This window comes from Alligator sinensis, unplaced genomic scaffold (assembly GCF_000455745.1).
Source record: "Alligator sinensis unplaced genomic scaffold, ASM45574v1 scaffold392_1, whole genome shotgun sequence".
In the NCBI taxonomy this organism is placed as follows: Eukaryota; Metazoa; Chordata; order Crocodylia; family Alligatoridae; genus Alligator; species Alligator sinensis.
In genome coordinates, this window is record NW_005841898.1 from 3419092 (window position 1) to 3444187 (window position 25096).

General features: G+C 45.7%; 1 protein-coding gene across 9 annotated transcripts in view; it reads right to left on the reverse strand.

Moving 5' to 3' along the window:
• KDM4C (lysine demethylase 4C) overlaps positions 1-25096 on the reverse strand; it is a 502970-nt gene that overhangs the window by 447506 nt on the left and 30368 nt on the right. For all 9 annotated transcript variants that reach the window (XM_006018370.3, XM_025197539.1, XM_025197541.1 and 6 more), the window contains exons 3-4: positions 19285-19449; positions 1085-1260 (exon numbers count right to left, since the gene is read on the reverse strand). In XM_006018370.3, coding sequence (XP_006018432.1) covers positions 1085-1260; positions 19285-19428 — 320 coding nt within the window. In that variant the 5' untranslated portion in view covers positions 19429-19449. The remainder of the gene's footprint in view (positions 1-1084; positions 1261-19284; positions 19450-25096) is intronic.

Sequence of the window (25096 nt, forward strand, 5' to 3'; positions counted from 1 at the left end):
CCGGCCCCCCAGTCCTGCTGCCCCTTCCCCCCAGCCCAGACTCCATGGCTATCAGCAGCTACCCAGAACCTAGGCTGGCTGCAGCCAGGAGGCTGCAAACAGCTGCTGCCTCCCCCGCCCCATCCCCGGCCCTAGCTGCCTCCCACACCCAGCCCCAGCCCCAGGCTCCAGAGAGGTAGCAGATACCAGCGATGCTCTCCACTGTGCTGCCCTTGCCACCATTTCTGCAGAGCAGCATGAGGAACTGGGCATGGCAGGGCACAGCGGGGGGCGCAAAAAGCTGCCTGCCGCTCCGAGCTCCCCACTGCCCTGGCCACACTTCCCCTGCAGACAGGGGCAGCAGCAAGGGGAACAACCCTGTGTGCTAGCCACACTGCTCCCATACTCACAGGGGAAGTGTGACCCAGCAGCACGGAGCTTGCAGCAGCAGGCAGCTTCCCTGTGTGGCCCCTCTGTGAACTGTCACTCTGGGTCACACACGCTGCGCTCCCAGCCCTGCTGCCCTCCCCTGGGCCCTCCAGCGTGCAGCCTGTGCAACCCAGAGCGGCAGCGCACAGAGGAGCCGCACAGAGAAGTTGCCTGCTTCAAGCAGCCTGGGCTTCGTGTCTATCAGCAGCTACCCAGAACCTGGGCCAGCTGCAGCCAGGAGGCTGCAAACAGCTGCTGCCTCCCCACCCCGGCCCCAGCTGTCTCCCAGCCCTGGGCTCTGGTAAGGCAGCAGATGCTGGCACTGCACCCGTTGGGGCCGGGCTGGGGAGGCAACAGCTGTTTGTAGCTCTGGGGTAGCTGCTGCCAGCTATGGTGCGGGCTGCTTGCAGCAGGACTTGCAGCCTCCCAGCAACTTTCTGGGAGCAGCCTGGGCTCCCAGCTGGCAGCAGCTACCCAGAGCTGGGGCCAGCGGCAGCCAGCTGCTGCCGCCCCGGCCCCGGCCCCAATGCGTGCTGAGGAAAAATGAGAAGCAGGGATGGCTTTTAGTATGCAAGCTTAAGGATAAAAACTGCCTGGTGTCTAAAAAGGTTTAGAAAGGTTATAGTGAAGGAAGCAGTTATATGTTAATTCTACACAGAATAGCAAATATACATACTTGTCACTGTTGGCTAGTTGCCGGAACTCCTTCACAGTCATTGGCTTTTTCTGAATGTTGTACTGAGTGAAAAGCCCTGATTGACCAGTGACCATCTGTTGAATTGGAGCTGGAATCAGCAAATCATCAATGTCATCATAATGTTTTCTTGGCTTCCACTCCTTTGGTGGGATCACCTGAAAATTCAGAAAAGCAACATGATGACATTAACTGTTAAAACGTTCATCAGATTTTTTTTTTGAAAAAGCTACAAGAATCAAGTCACTTAATGAAGTCTAGTACAGATAAAGTAATACATCTGACTGAAAGCCTTAAATCTTGTCTACAAACGTGCATCACAGAACTCAAAGATGACATTTACTCACCTTTTTAAAACCTAACCTAAAGTGACAGGAAATCTGCTGACTTCCCCTGTCCATGCTGCTACTTGAGGTATTCAGTATGTCTTGGAAAATCTGGTCTATACAGTTTTAGATCCAATTCAACTGTTCTTTTTAGAACATGAAGGGTAAGAGCAGACTGTTACTGAAAGTTACACTGGTACAACTCCAATAGGGGATACAACCATAACAGGGTGCCCTATACCCATACAGATTATTCCCATGAATGTATACAATATTAGTGCACCCACTATTTAACTATCAGTTTCTAGCCAATACACTTAAAACAGCATAAGAAGTGTGCATAGACAAATGTATAAGTAATTGGGATTTAACTTTCATTTCAGGCTCCCTAGAATCAGCCCACCTCATTACCAATTTGTAAAATGACTCAAATGTGCACTATACTATTAAATTAAGAGCCACCAGAAATTCCACAGAAACCTAACCTCCCTCAAACAGACTCAGAATCAGATTGATTTATTATATTGATTGACTTTGAAAGGTGTAGACGTTGAAGAATTGAAAAGTTTTCCTTTTTCAATTCTTTACTCTAAAAGGGCATTTTTAAAACACAGCAAGTGTTGTTTATGATGCTACAATGCTGGTTTGGATTAAGTTAAGCAATGCACTGGAACATGGCAATGCTTAGTGTATCACCATTAATGATGTTAACTCATGTCTGTAGGATGAGATTATTAGTTAATCCTTCTTCTCTCTGATATCTGAAAGTTCACAGAAAACAAACACTGTAGGATAAAAATATATCCAGCAGCTATTAGATTTTTGTCTGCCTCAAAAATGTCTTACTGAAAGCACTAAGATTTTTAAGATATATTGAGATTTGGAGATCATCCATTGCCTCCAGATACCAACAAGGAGGTCAAATTATAAGCAAAATCTAATTGACCATGTCTCTGAAATTAGGATTTTTCCACTGTTTGCAATAGAAACCACACAAACCTAGAACATAGGTGAAACAGATTATAGAACCAAAATAACCATTTCCTCCTAAAACGCATTTGATGTTTCCAGTTGAAATATAAAAAGGCAGTTTAATGCTGAAGCTCTTACCTGGTTGAAATGCCCTTCTTTCCCACCCACCCGTCTCACATGAACTTTGATGGGACCTTTAGCCATGTTTGGCCTTAAGAAATGGGCCAATATTTTCCATTCTTAAAGAAACACAAATGTTCAATTGTCTTGTCTTATTTCTATTAATGCTTCACACACAAGCCTTAAAATTATATGCACATATAAGAAATGAAATGCCTCTTTGAAAGCAGAGAAGCCATGCATTCAAAATATATGCATAAAAATCAAATATGTGCGTAGATATTTCCATGTTTATTGTTATTAAATATGAACTCGTAGGTTTGGTTCCACAATGTGAATATTAAATACCAACATTTGCATTCTTTTGCTTAATTCAAGGTCATTGCATTTTGTTTTTCTCAATGTCCACCATGAAATATTGTAAGTGAATAGCGTCCAAAATATCCTCTCTCAATGGTGCAAAAATACTATTATTTATATTACAGTAATGCTCAGAAGCACCAGAAAAGATTTACCTTCTTATACTAGGCACTGTTCTAAGACTGTGAAACAGTAAAAAAGGGTCGCACCCACAAAAATGTACATTCTAAATAGACATGATGAAGTCTGGGGCCGTGAACACTGATAGAAATATGACTTGCCCAGTGATGAACACCAGGTCAGTGGCAGACCTGAGTACTGAATACAAGGCTATTGACACTAAGGAAAGTGCCCTTTCCACCGACTCATTCAGCGTCCTAGCACACATTTTGACAAACAAACAGTAGAAACAGATGTTGCCTGACATCTCATTTGTGCCACCATATAAATTCTGGCAGCACAAATGCTGAGCAAAACAGATGTCAATAACCTTTGTTTTACCATATAAAAGGGAAATTGGTGGCGCAACAAAAGGTGGTAATAAGCTCTGCCACTTTATTGCGAAAGACATCTGTTACCTCTCTGGTGCTTTCCCTGCTCAACCAGACTCATGACCCAGGTCTGGCTGAGCAGGGAAAAAGTGCTTTCCTGCTCAGCCGAACCCCTGGGTCTGGCTGGGCAGAGGGAAAATCCCACTCTCCCCCATCCACCCAGACCCAGAACACAGATCTGACAAAGCAGGGAAAGCAGGAAGAGCACATTGCCCCTGCACACTGTCCTGCACCATCAAGGGTGGTTCAAGGGGCAAAGTGAGTTTTGCCCAGTGAAGCAGATCACCTGTGCCACAAGACATAGCAGCACAGCTGATCCAATTCATTCGGCAACATCTATTTCTAGCCTAACATTTTTCATATCAGGAGTACCAATTTCACAGCATGGAGACAGTTTAAGTCTATTCTAAATTCTGATATATGTAGGTTGAAGTTGTACACATTTAGGCATAAAAACTGAACAAGCACCAGATAATGCAACTTTCAGGCTTTATTCTTTTCTCCACATTTACTGTATGCTCTCATGAAGCACTTGCTGAAAGTAGCGCTTATTTCCATTAACATAATCATGCAATACAGTTCCTAGTACTGGAAAGCAACTGTAACATTTGTTTTGTCACGTGTGTGAGACAGTAAAATTAAATACGAATATCTTAACAGCTTACATTCATAACAGTCTGACACACTCTGAAGTTTACATCATCATAAAACACTAAATTAAAGGGGTTTTTTTAGTACACGATTGTTTGGCAATTAAGCTATTTTCCTCTGGAGCTGGGGAGGTTGTTCTTCCATATCTTAGTAAAATAAGATATGTATACCTTGCAGACAGTTTGACGATGCAAATGAAAGACTCTTATAATAAATGACTGCCTAGTACTTGGTTCTTTCAGGTGGAGTGGCATTTTGATTGTGTGTTCATCAGCACGGATCCTGGTTTTCTCCGATTTAAAAAAATCCTCAATTTCCGGGTTAAAAAGAGTAACCCAAAATCCACATTTTTCTACATCCATCCATCCATGACATTTCATTTTAATTATGGAAAAATATGGATTTTGAGTTACTTTTTTTAAAAAAAAATCTCCAATTTTTGGTTTATCAGAGAAAATCAAGATCCTTGTTCATCAGTCACTCGACAGCCTGTGGCCTGTGTTCCTCCCATGTTCTGCTAATCAAGTTACAGCTAGATTCATAATGCACCATCTTTTGCATCTATTTTTTTTTGTCTTGTGGTCATAACAGGTGGATGCATTTCAATTTTCAGTTAAATAAATAGCTGTCCACTACGATACTATATAACGAACAAGGATTTGTGTGTCCATCAAAAATAACTTACTTTCAAGCGCGTAATTTTGCTTGAGGAAAGGAGGGATCTTGACAGTCCCCCAGTTGCCCTTCTGAGATGTCAGGAATTTCATAAGTTTGCCAAGTTTTAGCCTGGATATGTCTACTTCCTTTTTGCCTGTTACCTCTTCTACCACTGCTGGGCCTGTAGACACCAATGTCTACACGCATTAAGAATCCTACTAGGCTTTCTGTAGAAGTGTTACTTCATTCAGCTTTTTTTTTTTTTTTTTAAATAAACTTTAACAACTGCTACTGCAAAGTCAGCTTTTCTATTTGACTAGCTAGTGGCAAGGCAATTTCAGGCAACTAAATTCCATCCCAAGGTGAAATGCACACTCACTGCAAGTAAACTGAAGTCTGCTGAATAAAAATAACATAATTTGGAATAATGTTTTCTGAAATGCTTAATTGGCTTGTCTATGACAATGCCAGCAACAGTGTCCACCAGTCTGTCTAGTTCCCAGATGTCTAAATAGTAACCTACAATTATGAGGTGGTTAATGTTATTTTAGTGAAAGGGTTCATGTCTACTTTGCTCCAATACCTGCTGGGAATTGCACGTGTTTTCATTCATTCTTTTAGTTCCCCCATCACACTGGCATCACATTGTACAATTGCCTCTTTCTTCACATGGTACTATTGCAGGAAAAGACAGCAGGTCACTAGCTCCTCCACATACAAGATGGCTGCTTCATGATGAAAATTTTATCTTTATTAATTAGTCACATTAGCAGTTCACAAATACCCAAGGATCTTGTAAGAAAATGTCAGACATACAAATCCTTATAGTCTTAGAACTACTGTAATATATTTAAGTGTGGGCATCTGTTTTCATTTTTTTAAAACCTTTTCAGGATCAGCTTATAGCCTCTGGAAAGTCAGCAAGTTTCCCACATGCAGAAGTGCAATCGGGCTGTGCAAAATTTCACCAGCTGTTTCGTTTCGATGCTGTTTCAACTCGTTTCGAGCTCGAAACAGCGAAATCTAAACGAAACAGAGGGCTTGAAAACAGCCTCACAACAAAACGAGGCCAGTCGAAACGTTTGCGGCCCCATGGAACTGAGCCTGGTGGGGGGGTAGCAGACCGCAGCGCCGGGGCTGGACTCCGCATCCCTCCACTGGCTCAGCTCCCAGGGAGGCAGCAGCAGTAGCCTCTTGCCCACACCCCCCAGGAGGGCTACGGAGCTCTCTCTGCCGGACTCCTCCCCGGGGTGCCAGCCCCAATCTGCCTGTGATCAGAGGAGGTTGCTCCTCCTCTAGTTTCATGCTTATTATAGCCTGGCTGAAACACTGAAACAGTGTAGAAATTTTGAAGCTGTTTTGATGAAACAAAATGGAACAGTTCCTTTGAAACTAAACTACACTCGAAACGAAACACTGTTCCATCAAAACATCAAAGCACAAGTCAAAGCGAAACGGTGCTGTTACGCACAGCCCTAACGCGCTGCCACCTGAAGTTTTGTTTATTTTATTTAATTTTAAATTTTCTTCCCTGTTCTTTCTAGCAGATGGTCTAGCAGGTGAAGGTGACTAAGCTCATGATATACCACAGCATCTGCCATTCAGTCTCTATGGCTGTACACCCCAATGTCACAAGTGTGATGCCAGATCTTGTGATTCCCGCTTCCTTCCTATTAGCTATAGTGATATTCATTCCCTGCAGCTTTACTCCCAAATGATATTCTCTACTATCTATATCCGATACCTCATCACAGCAGTTGAGGCAAACAAGAAACAACAAAACGAAGATAACTCAACCTCAACCTCTCCCCCTCCACCTTAATCATCATCTGTATATCCCAGAGACTGTTAAAGCTAGTGTAAAACATAAGGACTAAAGAATATATCTAAACCCCTAAAATCTATTTAAAATTATTCAAGACTGTTACTAATTATAATGCTGTTACATTTGGTAACAAAAATATACATTTGTGTATGTTCAAAATATGACCAATATTTTTTAAATTGCGTTCTGTGGGCCAAAGTTTTGGGCTAAAATATAACATGCAAGACGACATGGTCATTGAGTGTTGCTTACTCACAAGTGACACTGACCGCATGCTATATATTATGTTATTTATGCAGTCTCTGCCTTTCAGTAAAGGAATGAGTATTCAGAGTAAATGTGCTTAACATTGGTATAATTGACAATTATACCACTGGTCAGTTACCACAGAGAAAACCAGGGTTATCCCAAAGCTTCCTTAGGATCCTCCATTAAACAGTTCATTTGGCAGATTGTCAGTATAAGAAGAGAAGTTGGAATTGTTAAGAAATAAATACATGGTAAAAAGCAAGCTTGCTCTCACCCTCTCCTCTTGCTCCTGCATGCTCATCATTCGTTTCAGTTATCATCAGCCCTTCTTCTCAAGGTAACCTCAATTTTTGAGCAGGGTATTTTGATGCAAAGAAACAGAGAACTTTCTCTATCCTCTCCTTCAAAGGGGAGGGCAGGGCAGGGTAAAGAAGAAATAGCAGAATAAACCAGAAAAATATTTTAACAAAGCTAGGTCACCAGCATTTCCTCCCTGGTTCCATACCTGGATGGGTATAAATGAGGCTGAATGAAAAGTCACATAGACTGAACACAACACTGCTGCCTGAGGCTCTTTTGCCATAAAATATGCCCAGCTGATTGAATCACAATATTTCTGTTATTCTAGTAGGTCTTTTTCATTAAACAAAAACACCTCCATTGCTGGGGCCACTACCATTCCAAAATTCAAGTATGCTGGTACTTTTACTCTTTCCTGAAGCAATCAAGGAAAACGAAAGCAGTCAGGAAGAGGTTACTTTTGCAGTTGATCTTCTTGGAATAATCCTTGTATGCTGCTTTGGGGAATTTCAGTACAGATGAAACAGGTAATATTGAGTTTTTGCATCTTAAAATGAAAAAATGGTAACATTCAGAAACACACAGCTGGCTGTTTTCTCACAACCGACAGTTTGCTCTGAGTTGCTGTTGTCTTTGTAACAACACATCCTGAAGTTGAAACTAAAACCACAGACATCCTCCATAATCCCCAGTCTACAAATACAAAGCACTCTGGTCTCAGAGGTCTTCATTCTGTTAATTGTCTTTGTTTGCGACTAGCTCACCAGTTCCAGATCTCATTAGCTTTCTTCTGTTACACACCCCTCCAGCAACACCACAACTGTATTCTCAGCAGCCCCCCTGTGTGCAACAGCCTCTCTCCTGAGAACCTCAGAACTAAGCTATTCTAATGGCTGTTACCAAATACATAGTCCTGCTACAAGTCATAGTACAGGCAACCCTCGCTTAATGCTGTTTCGCTTAGTGCTATTTCACTATACAGGCAGTCCTCAGACTTACGACAAAATTGGTTCCTGAAAACAGCGTCTTAAGTCAAAATGTTGTAACTCAGAACTGATTTTCCCATAGAAAACAATGTTATAAATGGGGGATTGGTTCCTGAACCAAATCCGAAACCCTATTTTCACCAAAAAAATAACCCAGAATTTTAAACTCAATCAATTATAGATGAGTAATATAGCTACATTAATATATTTATGTTGTAAATAGCAATCACGTTGATTTGGAAGGACTTCTTTGAGGTGACTTTGCTGGACTTTTTGAAGGGCTCTTGGTTGGACTTTTTGAAGGGGTCTTGGCCGGAGTCTTTTCAGGAGTCTTGGCTGCAGGTTTTTCTGGAGCCTTGTCTGGTTTCTTAAAGAAAGTGTCCAAGGAAATTTGGATAGATGTTCTCCAAGGAGATGGGCAACACAGATAACTTGTTTGCTGGAGTTGCGTTGCATCGGATCAAGCCAAAATCAAAAAGTCAAAACTTACGTCAAAAAGTTGAAATGGTGTCAATTTATAAACGTTGTAAGTGCAAAATGTTGTAACTAGAAATGTTGCAAGTCAAGGACTGTCTACAATGCTTATTTTAAATTGATACCCAATTTCACTTAGCACTCAATGAGTTTTGTTATAAATCTCGCTGTCACCATCTTGGATCATTAAAAACACTTGCGATCACCATCTTGGATCATCAGATACTTTTGGTTCCACTTAACACTCAGTTTTTCAGGAACCAATTAAGAGTGCTAAGCGGGGGTTGCCTGTACTAAACTAAATGTCACAGTGAACTGTGTGTTTAACTGACTACATCATGAAAAAAGGCTCATGTTTGGAGCACAACAAAAGAGTGTGCTTCTCAACTCCTAAGTTTTAGCAGGTGACTTGTGCTTTCAATTACTGGTATTCAGATATCAGAATAGGTTTTAAAAGAACATAGGGTATTGCAAACAGGAACATATTTTATTTAAGGAGTTTGACCTTTCAAACTCAACCTCACTGCATGCCCAGGGAGGCGGCAGCATGAGGCATCTCTGTACTGGATGACCTTTCTAGGCAGCCCAGGCATTGGCAGCTCTGGCCCCAGCCCCTCACTACTGGTGGGGACCTGCGCACAGCCCCAACCCACCTCATGCCTGCTGCAGACTCGTCTGCTCACGTGGAACAGCTGCATCAGCAGCAGTGCTGGCCGGGCCGAAGCATGCTTGGTGTGGGGGAAAAGCAGCCACCCTCCCCCTCAACACTGCCCAGCACTTCCTGCAGCAGCCACATGGATCCTGCGCTGAGCTGCTCTGTGCTGCCTCTGGGCTGTCCCACAGGGCAGCACAGAGGAGCCACAGGGCAGCCCAGCATGGGCTCTGTGTGACTGCTGCGGGAAGCACTGGGCAGCGCTGAGCAGGAGGGGCCACTTTTCCCTCACATGGAGCACACTTCTGCCCTGCCAGTGCCGTTGCTGCTGCAGCTGTTCAGCGTGACCAGGCGAGTCTGCAGCAGGCATGGGGCGGGGCAGGGCTGCACAGGTCCCCATCAGTAGCACAGGGCTGGACCAGAGCTGCCAATGCCTGAGCTATCTAGAAAGGCAGTCCAGTGCAGAGCCACCTCAGCCCCACTGGGTGCCTAGGGGGCGAGCAGGACACACCACTGTGGGACAATGCCTGGGCCAGGCAGGACAGAGGGACCCTCTGCGAGCCAGACAAAGCCCCTCCACAGGCTGAATTCGGCCCACGGGCCTTATTTTGCCCACCCCTGCTCCATACCCTAAGATCATGAAGATCTAAAAAGGCCATGGATGCTAAAAATACAGTGAACAAATCCCCAAATTCCTCATCACTCAATGACAGACCAAAAGTTACTACTCAGAAGGAGACCAAGTAGTTAATAATTCCTATTCTCCCACCATCGTAGGGCTCTAGCCTCAAAGTTGCTAAGCACCCTGGCCTTGATCCAACCAAATGCTTAAGCATACGTTTAATTTTAAGTACACCAAAACAGGCCTGTTAGAGTAGAAGTAAGCCCCCTTTAAGATCAGGCTTCCCATTGGTTCAACCCCTGAAAACAAATAATATGATAAGCAGGGAATGTTGCAAGGACTGTATGAAAGATATTCCTTACCAACAACTGAAGTTGTTTGAGATACGATGACAATGTGTACATTTTCAGCATGTATGTATGTCCTCCACAGGCCTGAAGCTGGCCACTTTTAGCTCCATGCCAAGGAGGATAAAGGGCAAACCATGCTTTCTGCCCTTCACTGTCCTCTCAAATAGAGAGTCCTAAATTGTACATTACTCCAAAAGAAAAGGTAGAAGGAAGACAGGAGGTGGATGTGTTTATGTACAATGCATCTTGAACAATTCCAGTTACTGGTAAGGTATCCAGGTTGTAGCTGTATTGGTCTAGAGGCAAAACGAATCAAAACTTATGGCAGAGGTGATACAGTAAAGTCCCTGTTATCCAGCATGAGTGAGGAATGGTGGGGTGCCAAGTATCTAAAAATGCTGGTTACCTGAGGCCAGCAGTTTTCAGCTGGACATGGAGCAAGGGGGGAGGGATGGAGGAGTTGGGGTGGCAGCAGCAGCCTCAAGTGGAGTGGCTGTAGCGCAGGGTGGTAGCAGCAGCCTCTAACCAGAAATTCCAGTTAGAGTGTTCCAGTTACTCAAATGCCAGATAACAGAGATTTTGCTGTAACTTTTATTAGACCAACTAGATATTTGCAAAAATAAAAAAAATAAAATCTTTATTTGCAAGTTTTTAGGCGCCCTTCATCAGGCATAGGAGACTGTAAAGATTGTAAAAGTTCTCCTAGGTAGAAATGAAAATTCATATTTCATTTCTGGTAAGTAAATTTGGTCTCTCTCCTTACTGTGGGCAACTCCAAATCAGTGACTGAATGTCCTGATGTAGGTTTTGGAGTTTATAGGAAAAGAGCCACTAAAAGGACTGCTATACCAAATTGCTCCATCTACTCCTGGGATCGCCACCTCACCAATCTTAAAAAGGCTTTCACCCAGCAAGGACACTCCTCCAGAGAGGTAGATCGCACATTTGAAAGAGACACCTGGATACCACGTGAAGAACTGCTGCAGTACAGAAGAAAAACACCCACAAATCGCACACCGCTGGTTATGACCTATCACCCATCCCTTGAACCTGTACGGAAAATCCTCAAAAAATTGCAACCCATATTAGAAAAAGACCCTATTCTTAAAAAGATCTTCCCAGAGCCACCCATCCTAGCCTTCAGACAAGCACCGAACCTCGCCAACCTCATCACCAGAAGCAAACTTCCTCAAGCCCAGAACACACCAAAAGGATCCAGACTGTGCCAGGACAAGAAATGCAAAACCTGCCAACACATCTCCACCACCCCCACTATTACTACACCCCACAACAGAGCCATCAGCATCCCAGGATCTTACAGCTGCACCTCCAGAAATGTAATATACCTCATCCAATGCACCAAATGCCCTGATGGAAGATATGTAGGAGAGACCAAACAACAACTGCACACCAGAATGAATGCACACCGGAAATTCATCAAAGACAGAAACACTCAATTACCAGTGGGGGCACAGTTCTCACAGGAGGGCCACTCTCTCTCCAATCTCTCAGTCCTGCTCCTCAAGGGAAATTTACACAACACTTCCCAGAGACGAGCCTATGAGCTCCATTTCATCAACCTGCTGGATACTAGAGATCAGGGACTAAACATAGACATTGGATTTTTGATACATTATAATCTGCCTGGCAACTGACTCCCCAGCCCAGCCCAGCCCCTGGCTTCTTTACTTTTCATTCCATCCAAGAAGAGCACACACCAACTGCTGCAGCTTCCTGAGCCTGACGAAGGATTTTTGAACCCGAAAGCTTGCTTAATAACTATTCTCCAACCATTTGGGTTGGTCTAATAAAAGATACCAAATTCACCCAAGGAACCTTGTCCTTAGACCAACATGGCTACAACCCAAACCCCTCCATCTACTCCAGTAACTCCTGCAATATCCTTATAATGGAGGAAAGACTAGAGCTCCAGGTAGCAGCCCTGAAGGTATCTGTTATGGAGACATAACATAGGGAAGTTACAGAGGTTGCTTGTACTCTGGTAGAAGCTCCGATCACAGGAAGTAGTACCATTCTGGCCATCCTGTAACAGCTCGACACAACCCCCTTTCCTATTTGACAGACTTCCTGAATAAACTGTTGAGACTTCTGACCTCATAACTAAAGAGAGATAAATAGGCAGAGACTCTCTGAAAGGCTTACCCCTTGTCAAGTAGAAGAACAAAGTTATTTCCACATCAAGTATGTTCAATTATGTCTCAACTCTGAAGAAGTAAGGTTTTGGGAAAAGTACCAGAAAAGTATTTTGCTGACTAATGGATATCAGGAATACCTTGGTCAGGAGCCTGGGATGCATCCTAAAGAATACTCTATCTGGACAGAAGACAGCACAAAGAGGACCATAAGGACTTGGATCAGACTTGCTATCCTTGCTGAAGCAATAGCCATCAGAAAAAAACTGTTTCATAAAGAGTATGTAGGATATGGAACACATCCCTGTAGATTTGGGGTCAACTCAGAGATGAAAGATCTGTTATCAGAGGAAGGGCATAATTACTCCTTTGAGGAATATAAAGCCTGCTGAGTGAGAAATGTGATTGTTCTGGAAGATGATGGATAACAGCTAGGTGGACTTTGACTAACCTGATGGATATATTTACAGGTTTAAGATCTGATACTCTACCATATTCAGATTAAAAGGAAATATAAAATGGCTCTGGAATCCTTTAGCATGTGAAAAGCCTCATCTGTTTTGATCCTGAAAAGTTCCTTTCCCTCTAAGGGGAACTTGCATGGTATTTTCAATTTATGTTGGAAATCCAGAACCCTGCAGCAAAAAAAAAAATCAGCCACAGTCATCAAACAGGAAGCAGCATCCACCTCTGCCAGAGTAACTTGTAGGGACGATTTAGCCACACGACATGACTTCTTTGGATTCCTCTGGTGAAGAGTCCAGTATACTAGTAATGAATTCATACATATAGAATGTCATATTGGGCCAAAAGGACTTTATAACTAGCTATCCGTAGCTGGAAACCAGCCAACAAGACATATGGCCAAAGAGATCCCTGCATTTGGCCTTGCTTTTCTTTAGGAGTAGAGAGTAGCTACATGGCCTTCTATTTGTGGCAAGTACCCTTGGAAGTAGGGTACAATCTGGGGAAAAAGTACACAGCCCAGCAAGGGAGGACCTTGTGCATTTAATCTACCCTCCTCTTAGTTGCAAAGCAAGAGGAGGAGTCTTCTAGACCAATGTCTCATTAATAAAAAACAGCTCTTAAGTGAAGCCAGTGTGCTGATATGCATCAACCAGTTTACAAGTAGGCTCACTTCCTTCCTCTGATCTGAAGGGCCTGACTCGCATCAGATGCTGAAAACCAACAAAATAATCCATATGGCAAGACCACAGAGGGATGAGGACCTCACCTGGTACAGAGAACAACAGTGAACTAGAACTTTGAAAGGCATCTATTCCTGAATCTGTATCCAAGCAGCCTCTCAACCTGAGGAGAATTACTATGTGTAAAATGATTTAGCAACGGTTTTGACTGCTTTAGACAGTCTACCTACTGATATCTGCAGACTTTCAGGTTTGGTAAATTTCTGCTTTCAGGAGCTGTCAATAATGGAAGTCAGAATGGAAGCCACGAGGCTAATTGTCCAAAGTGGCAAATCCAAGGAATAGCTATGGAACATATCCCAGGCTTCCTATGAAGCACACGGAGCCAAACAATGCTGAAATATCAGTGCTCTACAAGCTTTGGTGGTTACCAAACAGGGACATGCAGTTTTGGCTTCTATGTGCTTCCACAGGAACATTATGACTAGGGACAAAAGTTGCACATAAACCAGTTTAAGTGATCAGAAATCAGTTTCAATCTGTAACAGAACAGAAGTTCTGTACAAATAACCTGCTTTCAAAATGGTCAAAACTAGTTTAAGATAAACCTTGATGAATGTATTGAGACTTAACTGATTTAGGTCAAACTGATTTATGGAGCTTCTGTCCCAGATCCCCTCCTGACTCAAGTTAACTCAGTCCCCCAGCATCCCAGGATGCTTTGCAGTGCTGGGTTGTGCTGTCTGCTCCACAGGAACAAGGCTGGCCCCACACCCCAGTTGTCACAGAGCTGAGGCAGTAAAGCCTCTGCTTGGGTCCGTCAACACAGTGAGATGGGGGCAGGGGAAAAAAAACCAGCCCCCATTAGGCCAGGTCTGAACAGCACACAGTGGGGGGAAAGCACCCTCTGTGGGGCTTATCACCCCCCCACCGCACCCTCGAGCTGGGCTGAAATCACTTTAGCCCCATAACCCAGTCAGCTGCCATTACCTCCAAGTTGCTGTCAGGGCAGGGGAATACACCCACCCAGCCCAGCAGCGGTCCCCCAGCTGCGGCTTGAAAAGCACAGGGAAAAGCCCCTTCTCCCCAGGGCTTTTTGTCCCCCTACAGCCTAGAGAGCTGGCTGGGATCCCTTAGCCCTTCCCCTTCACCAGCTGCCCCTGCCTCTGAAGGGTGGAAGGGAGAATACCCTCTCTGCACCAAGGGCAGGGCTCCAGGACCCTGTTGGGAGTGGGTAATGCCCACTGAAGCTCAGGGATCCAGCCAGTCCCCAGCTGGAAGGGCTGTTCCCTGCCAGCCAGCCCCACCCCCCCACCCCCCACACATACACACACCTGTGGGGACAGGGTCAAGCCTGAACCGTACTAAGGGGTGGGAAGGAGAAATCCCCTCTCTGCACCAGGGGCTGGGCTGGGAGATTGGCCGGTGCCTGGATGGAGGGACTGTTCCCCTACCACATGTAGGAGTGGGACCAAGCCATGTGGTACCATACCGAGGGGTGGGAAGGGGGAATCCCAGCTCTTCACTGGGGCTGAGGGGACCCTGCCAGGAGTGGGGAACACCCACTGAGGCACAGGGATCCAGCCAGCCTGGGGCTAAAAGGACTGTTCCCCCCTGGGGGGCCAGCAGGGGTTGGGGGCATGTGCTAGGCAGCAAATCAAGAATGAGTCCTGCTAGGCTGCATTCAGGTGCCCTTGGCAATGGCTGGTAGGCATGATCTAGCATCCCCGGTTTTTGGTCTGGGTTACTGCAGCGGTCTGGCTGCCTTTCCAGTTTCAAAAGTGAATGTCAGTTGACTTCATTAATCAGTTCAATCTATACAGTTTAGAGAAACCTGAAAAGATTGAATCGATTCAGCCTTGAAATTTTTGCCTGTCTGTACTTAGCCCATTGGATCAGGCTCTCTCAGAATGTAGCAAGTATGGCAAGAGGTGAAGCATGACCCCTTCTGGATCTCCAAAACAGGGAGAGGTTCTCCCTTGAGAACCAGCCTTAGAGCTGCAGCCTATCAAAGGATCTAGTAGAGCCAAGGACATGGGTGGTCTTACTTTCTAAGCTGATGCTGGAGGACATGTGGCAGAAAACTGTTTTTACATTCAGGATTAGATGTGGATCCTGTAGATTTGCCCAGGAAAGCCTGGTCTCACTTTTTCTGGCTCTAGATGTAAATGAACTGCATAGACCATCCCCTGAAACATGGGACTCCTGAACGCAACATGCAATTGGACAGTCCATTGGAGGCATGCATATTTTTAAGCCCAAGATTTGGATGGTCAGGATATGAATTGTGATATGAAGTGCGATAAAGACTATAGAAACCGGGGTAGTTTATTTTCTTGCTAAACAAAAAATACTTTATTTTCTCCTGAACAGATCTGAACTATAAGTGCTGGCTAATACAGTGGGACCCTCAAATATAAACATGGTGCACTGGACAAGTGTTTATCTTCGATATCACACACACGCGTGTATACACAGAACACTGACATTCATGAGTATGCTAAGAACAGTTCCAGTTTCTCTGACTTGATCCCCATAAGATGGGATGCAATTTATTGCCAGAAGTAGGAAAATTGTATTTATAGACGTTTCCTATTTAAAAAATACACACACAACCATTCCTAGCACCCCAAACATTTTTAATCTATTCTGTATTCCATAAAGAAACATCTAGATCAGGCTTGTCCAACATACGGCCCACAGGCCGCCATGCAGCCCACCAAGCTGTTTTCTGTGGCCCGCAGTGCTGCGACAGGAAACGAAAGTAAACACTGTTTACTTTCGTACCCATCCCTTGGCCCTCCCCCAGCCCCTCAGCAGCTTCCTAATGGCTGTTGAAGGGCTGGGGAAGGGACAAGGTTCCCACACGCACCGCATCAGCTTGACGTTGCCGACGTGGTGCGTGTGGGAAGAGGAGTAGCCATGTGCCACTTGGGACAGGATAAGCCCAGCTGGAGCAGCAGGGGCTCAGCTGCACTTTCCCCCTACCTGTGCCAGTCAGTCCCGAGCGGCACACGGCTTCCCCGCCGCCTCTGCTGGCTGGTGCCAACCTGGGCAGGTCTGTCCCATCCGGAGCAGCATGCAGCTGAAGCTGGCTTCCCATGTGCTGCTGGGGCCTGGAGGAGCCTGGCCGGGTCTGCACCGGCCAGCAGAAGCGGCGGCGGAGCCATATGCCGCTCGGGACAGGACGAGCCCGCCCGCAGCGGCAGGGGCTCAGCTGCACTTCCCCCCTCCCTGTGCCAGTCAGTCCCGAGCGGCACACGGCTTCCCCGCCGCCTCTGCTGGCTGGTGCCAACCTGGGCAGGTCTGTCCCATCCGGAGCAGCATGCAGCTGAAGCTGGCTTCCCATGTGCTGCTGGGGCCTGGAGGAGCCTGGCCGGGTCTGCACCGGCCAGCAGAAGCGGCGGCGGAGCCATATGCCGCTCGGGACAGGACGAGCCCGCCCGCAGCGGCAGGGGCTCAGCTGCACTTCCCCCCTCCCTGTGCCAGTCAGTCCCGAGCGGCACACGGCTTCCCCGCCGCCTCTGCTGGCTGGTGCCAACCTGGGCAGGTCTGTCCCATCCGGAGCAGCATGCAGCTGAAGCTGGCTTCCCATGTGCTGCTGGGGCCTGGAGGAGCCTGGCCGGGTCTGCACCGGCCAGCAGAAGCGGCGGCGGAGCCATGTGCTGCTCAGGACTGACCAGTGCAGGCAGGGGAAAATGCAGCTGAGCCCCTGCTCCTCTGGCTGGGCTCATCCTGAGGTTCATTTCATGTTTGTAAAATGCTTGGAGAGCCCTACATAGATGCACTGCATAGAAATGCAAAATATATTTTGACTTATTTGGTTGGCACCTTGGGCTGAGATTTTTAAAAATGTGTCAAAAGGCCAACTTCCATTAAAATGAATGGGATTTAGAGGGCTCCAAATCTTTTATGACAACTTTGTAACATGCCTATCTACCCCTTTTGAAAATCTCAGCCATAGTTTGGAAGCTCAGCCAAAGAACATAAGAGCATAAAAAGTGCCATGCTTGGTCAGCCCCAGGGTCCATCTAGCTCAGTATTCTGTCCCGAACAGTGGCAGAGGTGGATGCTATAGAGGGAGAGTTTTGAACTGGGTATTTGGACCCATTTTATTGTCACTTTCTGCAACTTCATTGGTCTCAAAGGTCACGTGACATCACTTCCTGATGTGATACCACTTCCTGTGAGGTCTTTGAATAAGGCTCACCAGCCCACTGGGTGATAAAAAGTTCGTGATCTGGCCCCACATTCAAAAAAGTTGGATACCCCTGATCTAAATAAATCCCTTTCTGGTAACACTTCAAATAGTGATGAATCTGCTGAACAATAACAAGACAGAAGACATGCAAAATACACTACTGTTTTATGGTTTCAGACTAGAGAATAGCAGCTCAGCCAGAACACCTGACTGCCATCACTATGAAACTTACTTGATAATTACAGCTTTAAAAAAAGACAAAAGTTTTCTGCCCTCATGCTGAAAGAGGAAAGTTTGAAAATGTAATCCAAGTGCATACTGAGGCCCACAAAAAAAGTGCACACAATTTTTTCATAGGATCATGGTTTTCAAATCAGTGTAATAATTTTTTTAATATTTTCAGTTTGCAATAGTAGGTTAAAAAACAAATAATGAAGTCAGCCTTTCTTAGTGAGTGCACAAGGTGACTGAGCTAAGGTTTCTAGATCATCATGTGTGAGGTCAGGCATAGCTTGGTTTAAGAGTAATACATAGGCAATGCATAGGTGGGGGGCACATGCACCCCCAGATTTCTGTGTTGACAGCAAGGTGCAGGCCCAGAGCCAGTGCCCAGCAGCAGCAGGGGCGGTGGTACAAAGTTGTGCCCCCCTACTGTGAACACTTAAACGTCGTCTATGGAGTAACAGAAGATATATAAATAGCAGAGATATTTTTTAGCATACTGTACATGGTCTAATGCACAGCTGACTTAAATTTGCAGCACCAGTTTCTTTTCACTAGTGGAAACTGACCTACTGCAAGGCCTAGAATAGATCTTTGCTCAAGCAAATGGCATTTCTATGGTAGCTTATGTATAGTTATGTCTTGTATTCTTGTTACATCCTAACTATTTATTGCATCTCTTGAATAGGAGACATAGTAATCACTTTAATAAGTCAAGAATTTCAGATACTGTCTACCTGAAATTCTGTAGACACTGAGGATGGTGGGTGCTTCAATATATTTATGAGTAGATCCACTGACTTATCTGTGTCTACACACTCCTATAAGTATTTGCAGAATTTGAGCCCTATATCTAGTATACTAGCACCCTCTGATGTTTGAATTCTCTATTTTAGATTTCACTGCCTTGATCAGCCTCAATAACATAGTCTTTTTTGGGGTTCTATTTCAGGCTAACAGCAAGTAACAACTGATTGGTCTGTGGAGAACATGATCTTTTTTATTTGTTTACGTGAAACATATGAGCTAGCTCAGGGGTAGGCAACCCCTGGCATGGATGCCAGTGCAGGGCATGCAAAGGCATTTTCCTTGGCACATGCATCTTGGGGAGGACAGTGGGGAAGGGGTTGGGGCTGCACTGCCACAAGGATTAGGCCCCTTACAGCTCCCGCGCCACCCCCACCCCCCCAAGTATACCAGCATCTTACAAGTTGAGGTTGTGGGTGTTTTTAGCACTCAGCCCAAAAATGTTGCCAACCCCCAAGCTAACCCATTTTATTCTTTTTCCAAGCAATAAATACACAAAGTCTGGGAGGGCAGACATTGTTCGAAAAAATTATTCTTGTATTTTTAAGATCCTCACCTTTGCAACTCCAGCACGATGAGCACCTTGCGATTCCATGTAGGCTAGGTACTTGTTGAACTCCCTGAATTCACCCATTGAAGGCCTAAAAGTCATAATTTTGCAGCTTGGGTTTGGAGGACTGTCTATGACTGCAGCAGCCATCGTGGTTCAATATCAGTCTTGCTAATAAATAAATAAATAAATACATACAATTGTTAATAATGATAATGATAAATGCCAATTAAAAAAATAACATCTTTCATTTAAAATATTTTTTCAAAATATGCCTGTGCCTAGTAGGAATGAATTATTTTCAAGTATTCTCTCATATACTGGAATAAAAGAGCACTGCAACCCAAATATTAGAAACATTTTCTTCCCACTCATTTAATTGAATTCTTCAGACTTCACCCAAGATAATGAAAACCGTCACAAGCAACAGCTGCATAGTCTAGATCATACTTGTTTGTTTATATACAAACAGAATTTCTAAACTTAGCCTTTAATATCATACTAGCATTTGTTTGAGCAGGTTCATCTCCAGTTCACTGCAATTTCCTCTATCCAAGTATTTACAGTATGTGATTCCAGTCATCACAATTATCTGTGCAACACTGCTGTCTTATAAGGAAGGATCAGTGTTCACATTTTACACAGGGGAATTGAAGCACAGAAAAATTAAGTGATCTGTCCCATTTCACACCAGAAATATTGTAATTTACCTGAATCCAAGATCACTTCTGATTTCAGATCCCCTGAGTAATTAGATTTGACGTGTGGAAAACTTATACAATTTATAATTTTCCATGTATAGAATCTAATCAATGTAGGATCACCTTAAATTGGTCCCTCCTGCCACTGTAGTGGAGAAAGATGCAGCAGGGTGGCAGCAGTGGGAAAGGGGAAAGAAGCAGGGAAGTCGACTGGTCTGACCCCTGTAATTGGCCCCTTGCCACCCGTCTCCCTTCCCCACAAAAAACTGTCCACACACACTTTTCCCCACCAGCCATTTGGCCCCCTGGTTCCTTTGCATCTCCCGACACCCTCCAGTGCCTGCACCCCACTGCCATTTGCTCCCACCACCATGCTTTCCCTTAGTGACAGCCCTGGCTCTGGCCCTGACTGGCCAGGCAGCAGCAGTTGCAGCAGCAGTAGCAGCTCCAATCCCAGGTCAGAGGCAGAGCTGCTGCCTGGCTGGAAGGGACCAAAGCCACTCCATGTCCCAGGCTGGGACAGTGTTGAAGCTGGAGCCATAAACAAGGATAAGCCACAATAAGGGGAAAGCAGCAGCTGCAGCTGAGACTCCAACCGTGAGACCAGGTTGGGGCTGAACTCAGAGCTGCAGCACTCACCTGCCCCCTACCTCCCCCGATGTTGAAGGGGGGGAGGACGGGGCTGGGGGGAAAACGGACACGACTTCTGCCTTGGATTCAAGTAAACGCAGTACACAACTATGTCAAGAACCCAGATTTCCTGTCACCCATTCCATTATTTTAACTAAAGGATTTTTTTTTTCTCATGTTTCTCTCTTTTTTTTAAACAGGTCTGAAAGTATATGATAAGTGTAGAGAAAAAAAGTCCTGCCCTTTCCCTATACCAAATATTATAAGCTGCTATCATTAGATTTGATGGAAAACAACACCAGTTATTTTTGTCTCAGAAATTCAGTACTCATGAAACAAAATGAACATTTGCATGATTTTTAGGTTATTTCTGCTGCTGAAATATAAAATGCAAATGCTGCAATCCAGTCTTAGAGTACTACAGAACCTATCTCTAGCACAGAGCCTGAATGGGTCTCACGTTTATAGAGCCATAGGCTCTACATTTGTAACTACTGTATATTGCATACCCCACAGCAGAACTTACTAATTCAGCCTTTAATTCACTTAGTAAATTTGCTTTACACCGCCTTAAAGATATTGGACAGGAAAAAAAACATTGCAAGTAATACCAATTCAATGTATGGCACTGTTTCACTTTCTCGGTTATGATTTTGCAATTACATAGTATTTTAATAAAGTGTTGTTCATCAATTATTGTCTCAGAAAAAAACATAAAAACCATCATCAACAAATACCAGACACACCATATTAATACTAGGTCAAAATGAAACGTTTGCTCAGTCATGGAAAAGAAAATTAAACCTTATTCACATATTAAAACATCATTGTTCAATGTATTTGTATTTCAGAACATGCAATACTAAATGTGTGAGTGTACTATTATACCATGATCTTAGAGAGGGAAAAAATAGAACATTAAAAAAGTGATTACCATTAACAAATTAATCTAACATTGTGGGCAGCAGCTATGAGGCGACTATCAGATAATTTCACGTGCAGATGCACCCACTGTGCATTAAGGCAGAGCAATAAACTCCAGCACACATCACACCAGAGTCAACTGTTCCCAGGTGAAGCATTTACACATGCACCTAAGACTGCAGTGCTCTGAGCCAGGGCAGAGCAGCCCTGGGCTGGCAGGGGGCACTGGGGACCAGGCCCAGGCTCCAAGTGGCAGCAGGGGTATCAGTCAAGGGTGGCAAACATGGAGTCTCTACTCTCAAACAATGAAAATCCCTATGCAGTTTTCTCATAGAAAATATCCAGTAAATAGAGTTGCCCCGTGTTGTGAATGTGAAAAAGCTACATCTGAAAGTGACACTGGGAGCTCTAAAAATCTACCATTGCTAGGAAAGGATATCCCCAAAAAGTCATAACAATGGGAATGCAAGTAAGAGTGTTATATACAGATCATAAATATCTCTGGCAACATACTTCTAAATTCTGGGGGAAGGCCCTGTCCAATATTCCCTCTAAGGAGTAGCGGTTCGTGAGAGCACCGCCTTGGTCTGGCGTGGGACACTTACCGAAGAGAGCCGAGGGCTGGGGGCTGCAAGCCGAGGCCTGGAGGCTGGGGGCCGGAGGCTGAAGGCGAGAGCCAAGAGGCCGGAGCCGAGAGGCTGGGGGCTAGAGCCGGCTCTGGGGAAGTGCTCCACTCCCCCGCATCAGGGCCAAGGAGTGGAGCACTTCCCTGGAGCCGGCGGAGCCCGTGCCAGCCCCCAGGCCCAGCCTCCATCCCTGCCTTGCCTCACCTTGGGCCCCAGCCGCTGCCTGCCCCAGTGAAGCTCTGCCGGCTCCAGGACACTACTCCGCTCCCCGGCCCCAACGCCACATGCCTCCTCACTCCCCAAGGCCATGCAGGGGAGCAGAGCAGTGTCCTGGAGCTGGCGGAGCCTCACTCAGGGCAGGCAGCGGCTCCTCCCCAAGGTGAGGCAAGGCAGGGGTGGAGGCTGGGGCACGCCAGCCGCTGCCTGCCCCAGTGAAGCTCTGCCGGCTCCAGGACACTACTCCGCTCCCCGGCCCCAACGCCACATGCCTCCTCACTCCCCAAGGCCATGCAGGGGAGCAGAGCAGTGTCCTGGAGCTGGCGGAGCCTCACTCAGGGCAGGCAGCGGCTCCTCCCCAAGGTGAGGCAAGGCAGGGGTGGAGGCTGGGGCACGCGCACACCTTAGAGGGAACCTTGTTACCATCTTCAGGATCCCATTTGGAAACAAACAACAACCAAAATACATAAGGAGAGAGAGAGAAAATAAATGAAGCTGTGGGGAAGCCAGGCTCAGCTTTGGCTAGGGAGTCCCTAGCCAAGACCGCCATAGACTGAGCAGTAGCTTGGATAGATCACCACAGGATTGAGCCAGTTTATGTCTAGTCACAGTCAATGGGAATTGCTCCTGCCCCTTTGTCCCTTCTTAGGAGGCAAAACATAAAAAGTACTACATAACATTAGCCATATTTACTACAGAGCCACAATCACTGTGCTGAGAATGAAACTGTAAAACAAAACTCACATTTCAATAATTGACACCCGACCAATATTTATCAAGGGTTAGAATACTGTAAAAACAGCTTTTATCAGGTAACTTGAAGACAAGGTCTCTTTAACCTCGGTTTAAGAACATTCTAATGCTACTTCTAATTTTCAGGTGGTGCAAACTCTAGTGAGGAGCTGGTTATTCATCTTTGCGGCTGGCTAGCTCATGCATTTAACGTTTTAATCTTTACCAAGTGGTTTGAGTGCACCTCCCCCTCACTTTCAGAAACTGCTTCAAAGTTCACTCTCTGAAAAGAAAGGAAACTGATACTCAAGCCTCAGCTAGTAAGCTGAAGTCAATTAAATAAAAAAGGTGCAACAGACAAGAATATTTAATTCTTTCCAAAACAAAATCGTTTCAAGGAGGAAATTGAAGCTAGAATCAAACACTTGAGGTTGTAGCCTATTACGAGCAAATAGTCTAGCACTTGCAGTTGTTTACTACTGCTGAAATGAAAAACTTCTCAAAACTTGATATGAGCATATACCATGCAGATTGGTGATTTTACAGTTTGTATCCTTCCAGTCTACAAATTACCCCCAGGGTTAGCAACACACCTACTGACAAACTTTCATATCAAATTTATTTTAAACTTTGTCCTCAGTCTTCAATATTCAGTGTGACTTGGTGAGCGTAACCAAGGAAACTGATTTTTTCTCTTTATTCTGATACTATCTTATTCTTTCCCAGGTAGATTCACGGTAATAAGCAGGGATCCAGGTCTTCTATTTCCCACAGGAACATTTGCGCGGGGGGGGTGAAAGCAGATTGTCCCTTTTAACCAAGACAAATTTGGATTTTTCATTTCAACAGAGAAATACATGGGTTTTCCACTTTTGCAAAGAGTTCTCTACAGACTGGGAAAGTTCCGGCCTGCAGGGGTTGAAGGGAGCAGGAAGAGGGTGGTCAGGCAGCGGGCACCATGTGCATGTGCATGTTTACACATGCACACAGCTGCCAGGCAGCCTAGAGGGGAGGGGGGTTTAAGGGCCTCATAAGGAGGGAGGGAGTTGGGCAGTGCTGAGGGTGTGACCACTGCTGCTGCCCAACGTGTGTGGTGCATGGGGTTTGGGGCCCAGGTCAGGAAGGCGCAGCCACAGGAAGCAGGAAGTAGGATGGAGCCATGGGCTGCTCATCCAGGGGGTGGGGCTGGCTCCCTGCCACTGTGTACACTCCCAGGGATGCATGGGGGCATGTGCCCCCCAGATTTTTGCAAGGGGCAGGCTGCCCACTGTGGGCTTCCCACCCTGCTGACGTCCTCCTGGGGTTTCCACAGCTCAGTGGGCAGGACATGGCGCAGCTAGGCACAATGGGGCAGTGTGGGGAAGTACCTTGCCGCTCCGAGCCCTAAGCCACCCTGGTGAAGCGCCCCCGCCCACCCACCAGCAGCAGGGGTGGCGGCATGGAATTGTCCCCCTCGCTGCTGCAGGCAGGGGGCACCTTGCCAAGATGGCACAAAGCTCCTAGCAGAAGCAAGAAGCTTCCCCACCTGGCCCTGCTCCACCTTGCCATTCCGTGTCCCACCCACTGGGCCATGGAGGCCCCAGGGGGAGGTCAACAGGGTGGTGAGTGCAAGTCTGTAGATGCCTCCCCTCCCCTCGCCAATGGGCTCCACTCTGGCCATGCTGCCTGACGGGAATGGGGAGCCAAGCTCTGCTTCGCTGAAGCAGCAGCCACCTCCCACAGATGCACTGCTGTTGGGGGTAGGGGGCTGCAGATCCAGGTCTATGGCCCCATAGCCCTGGCAGCTGGGGATCCCCTCTGGCAGGGCTACTGAGTAGGGGGGGCTGTGGCTTGGTAGTGAGGGACCTGGACCTGCATCCCAGTGAGCGAAGAGGGCAGGGGAAGCTCTGATATTCTATGATAAAAAAACAAAGTCAAATACCAAAATGTATAGGCACTTAGAATTTATTTTACTATTACCCAATTGACTATCAAGAATGACCCGGGGGG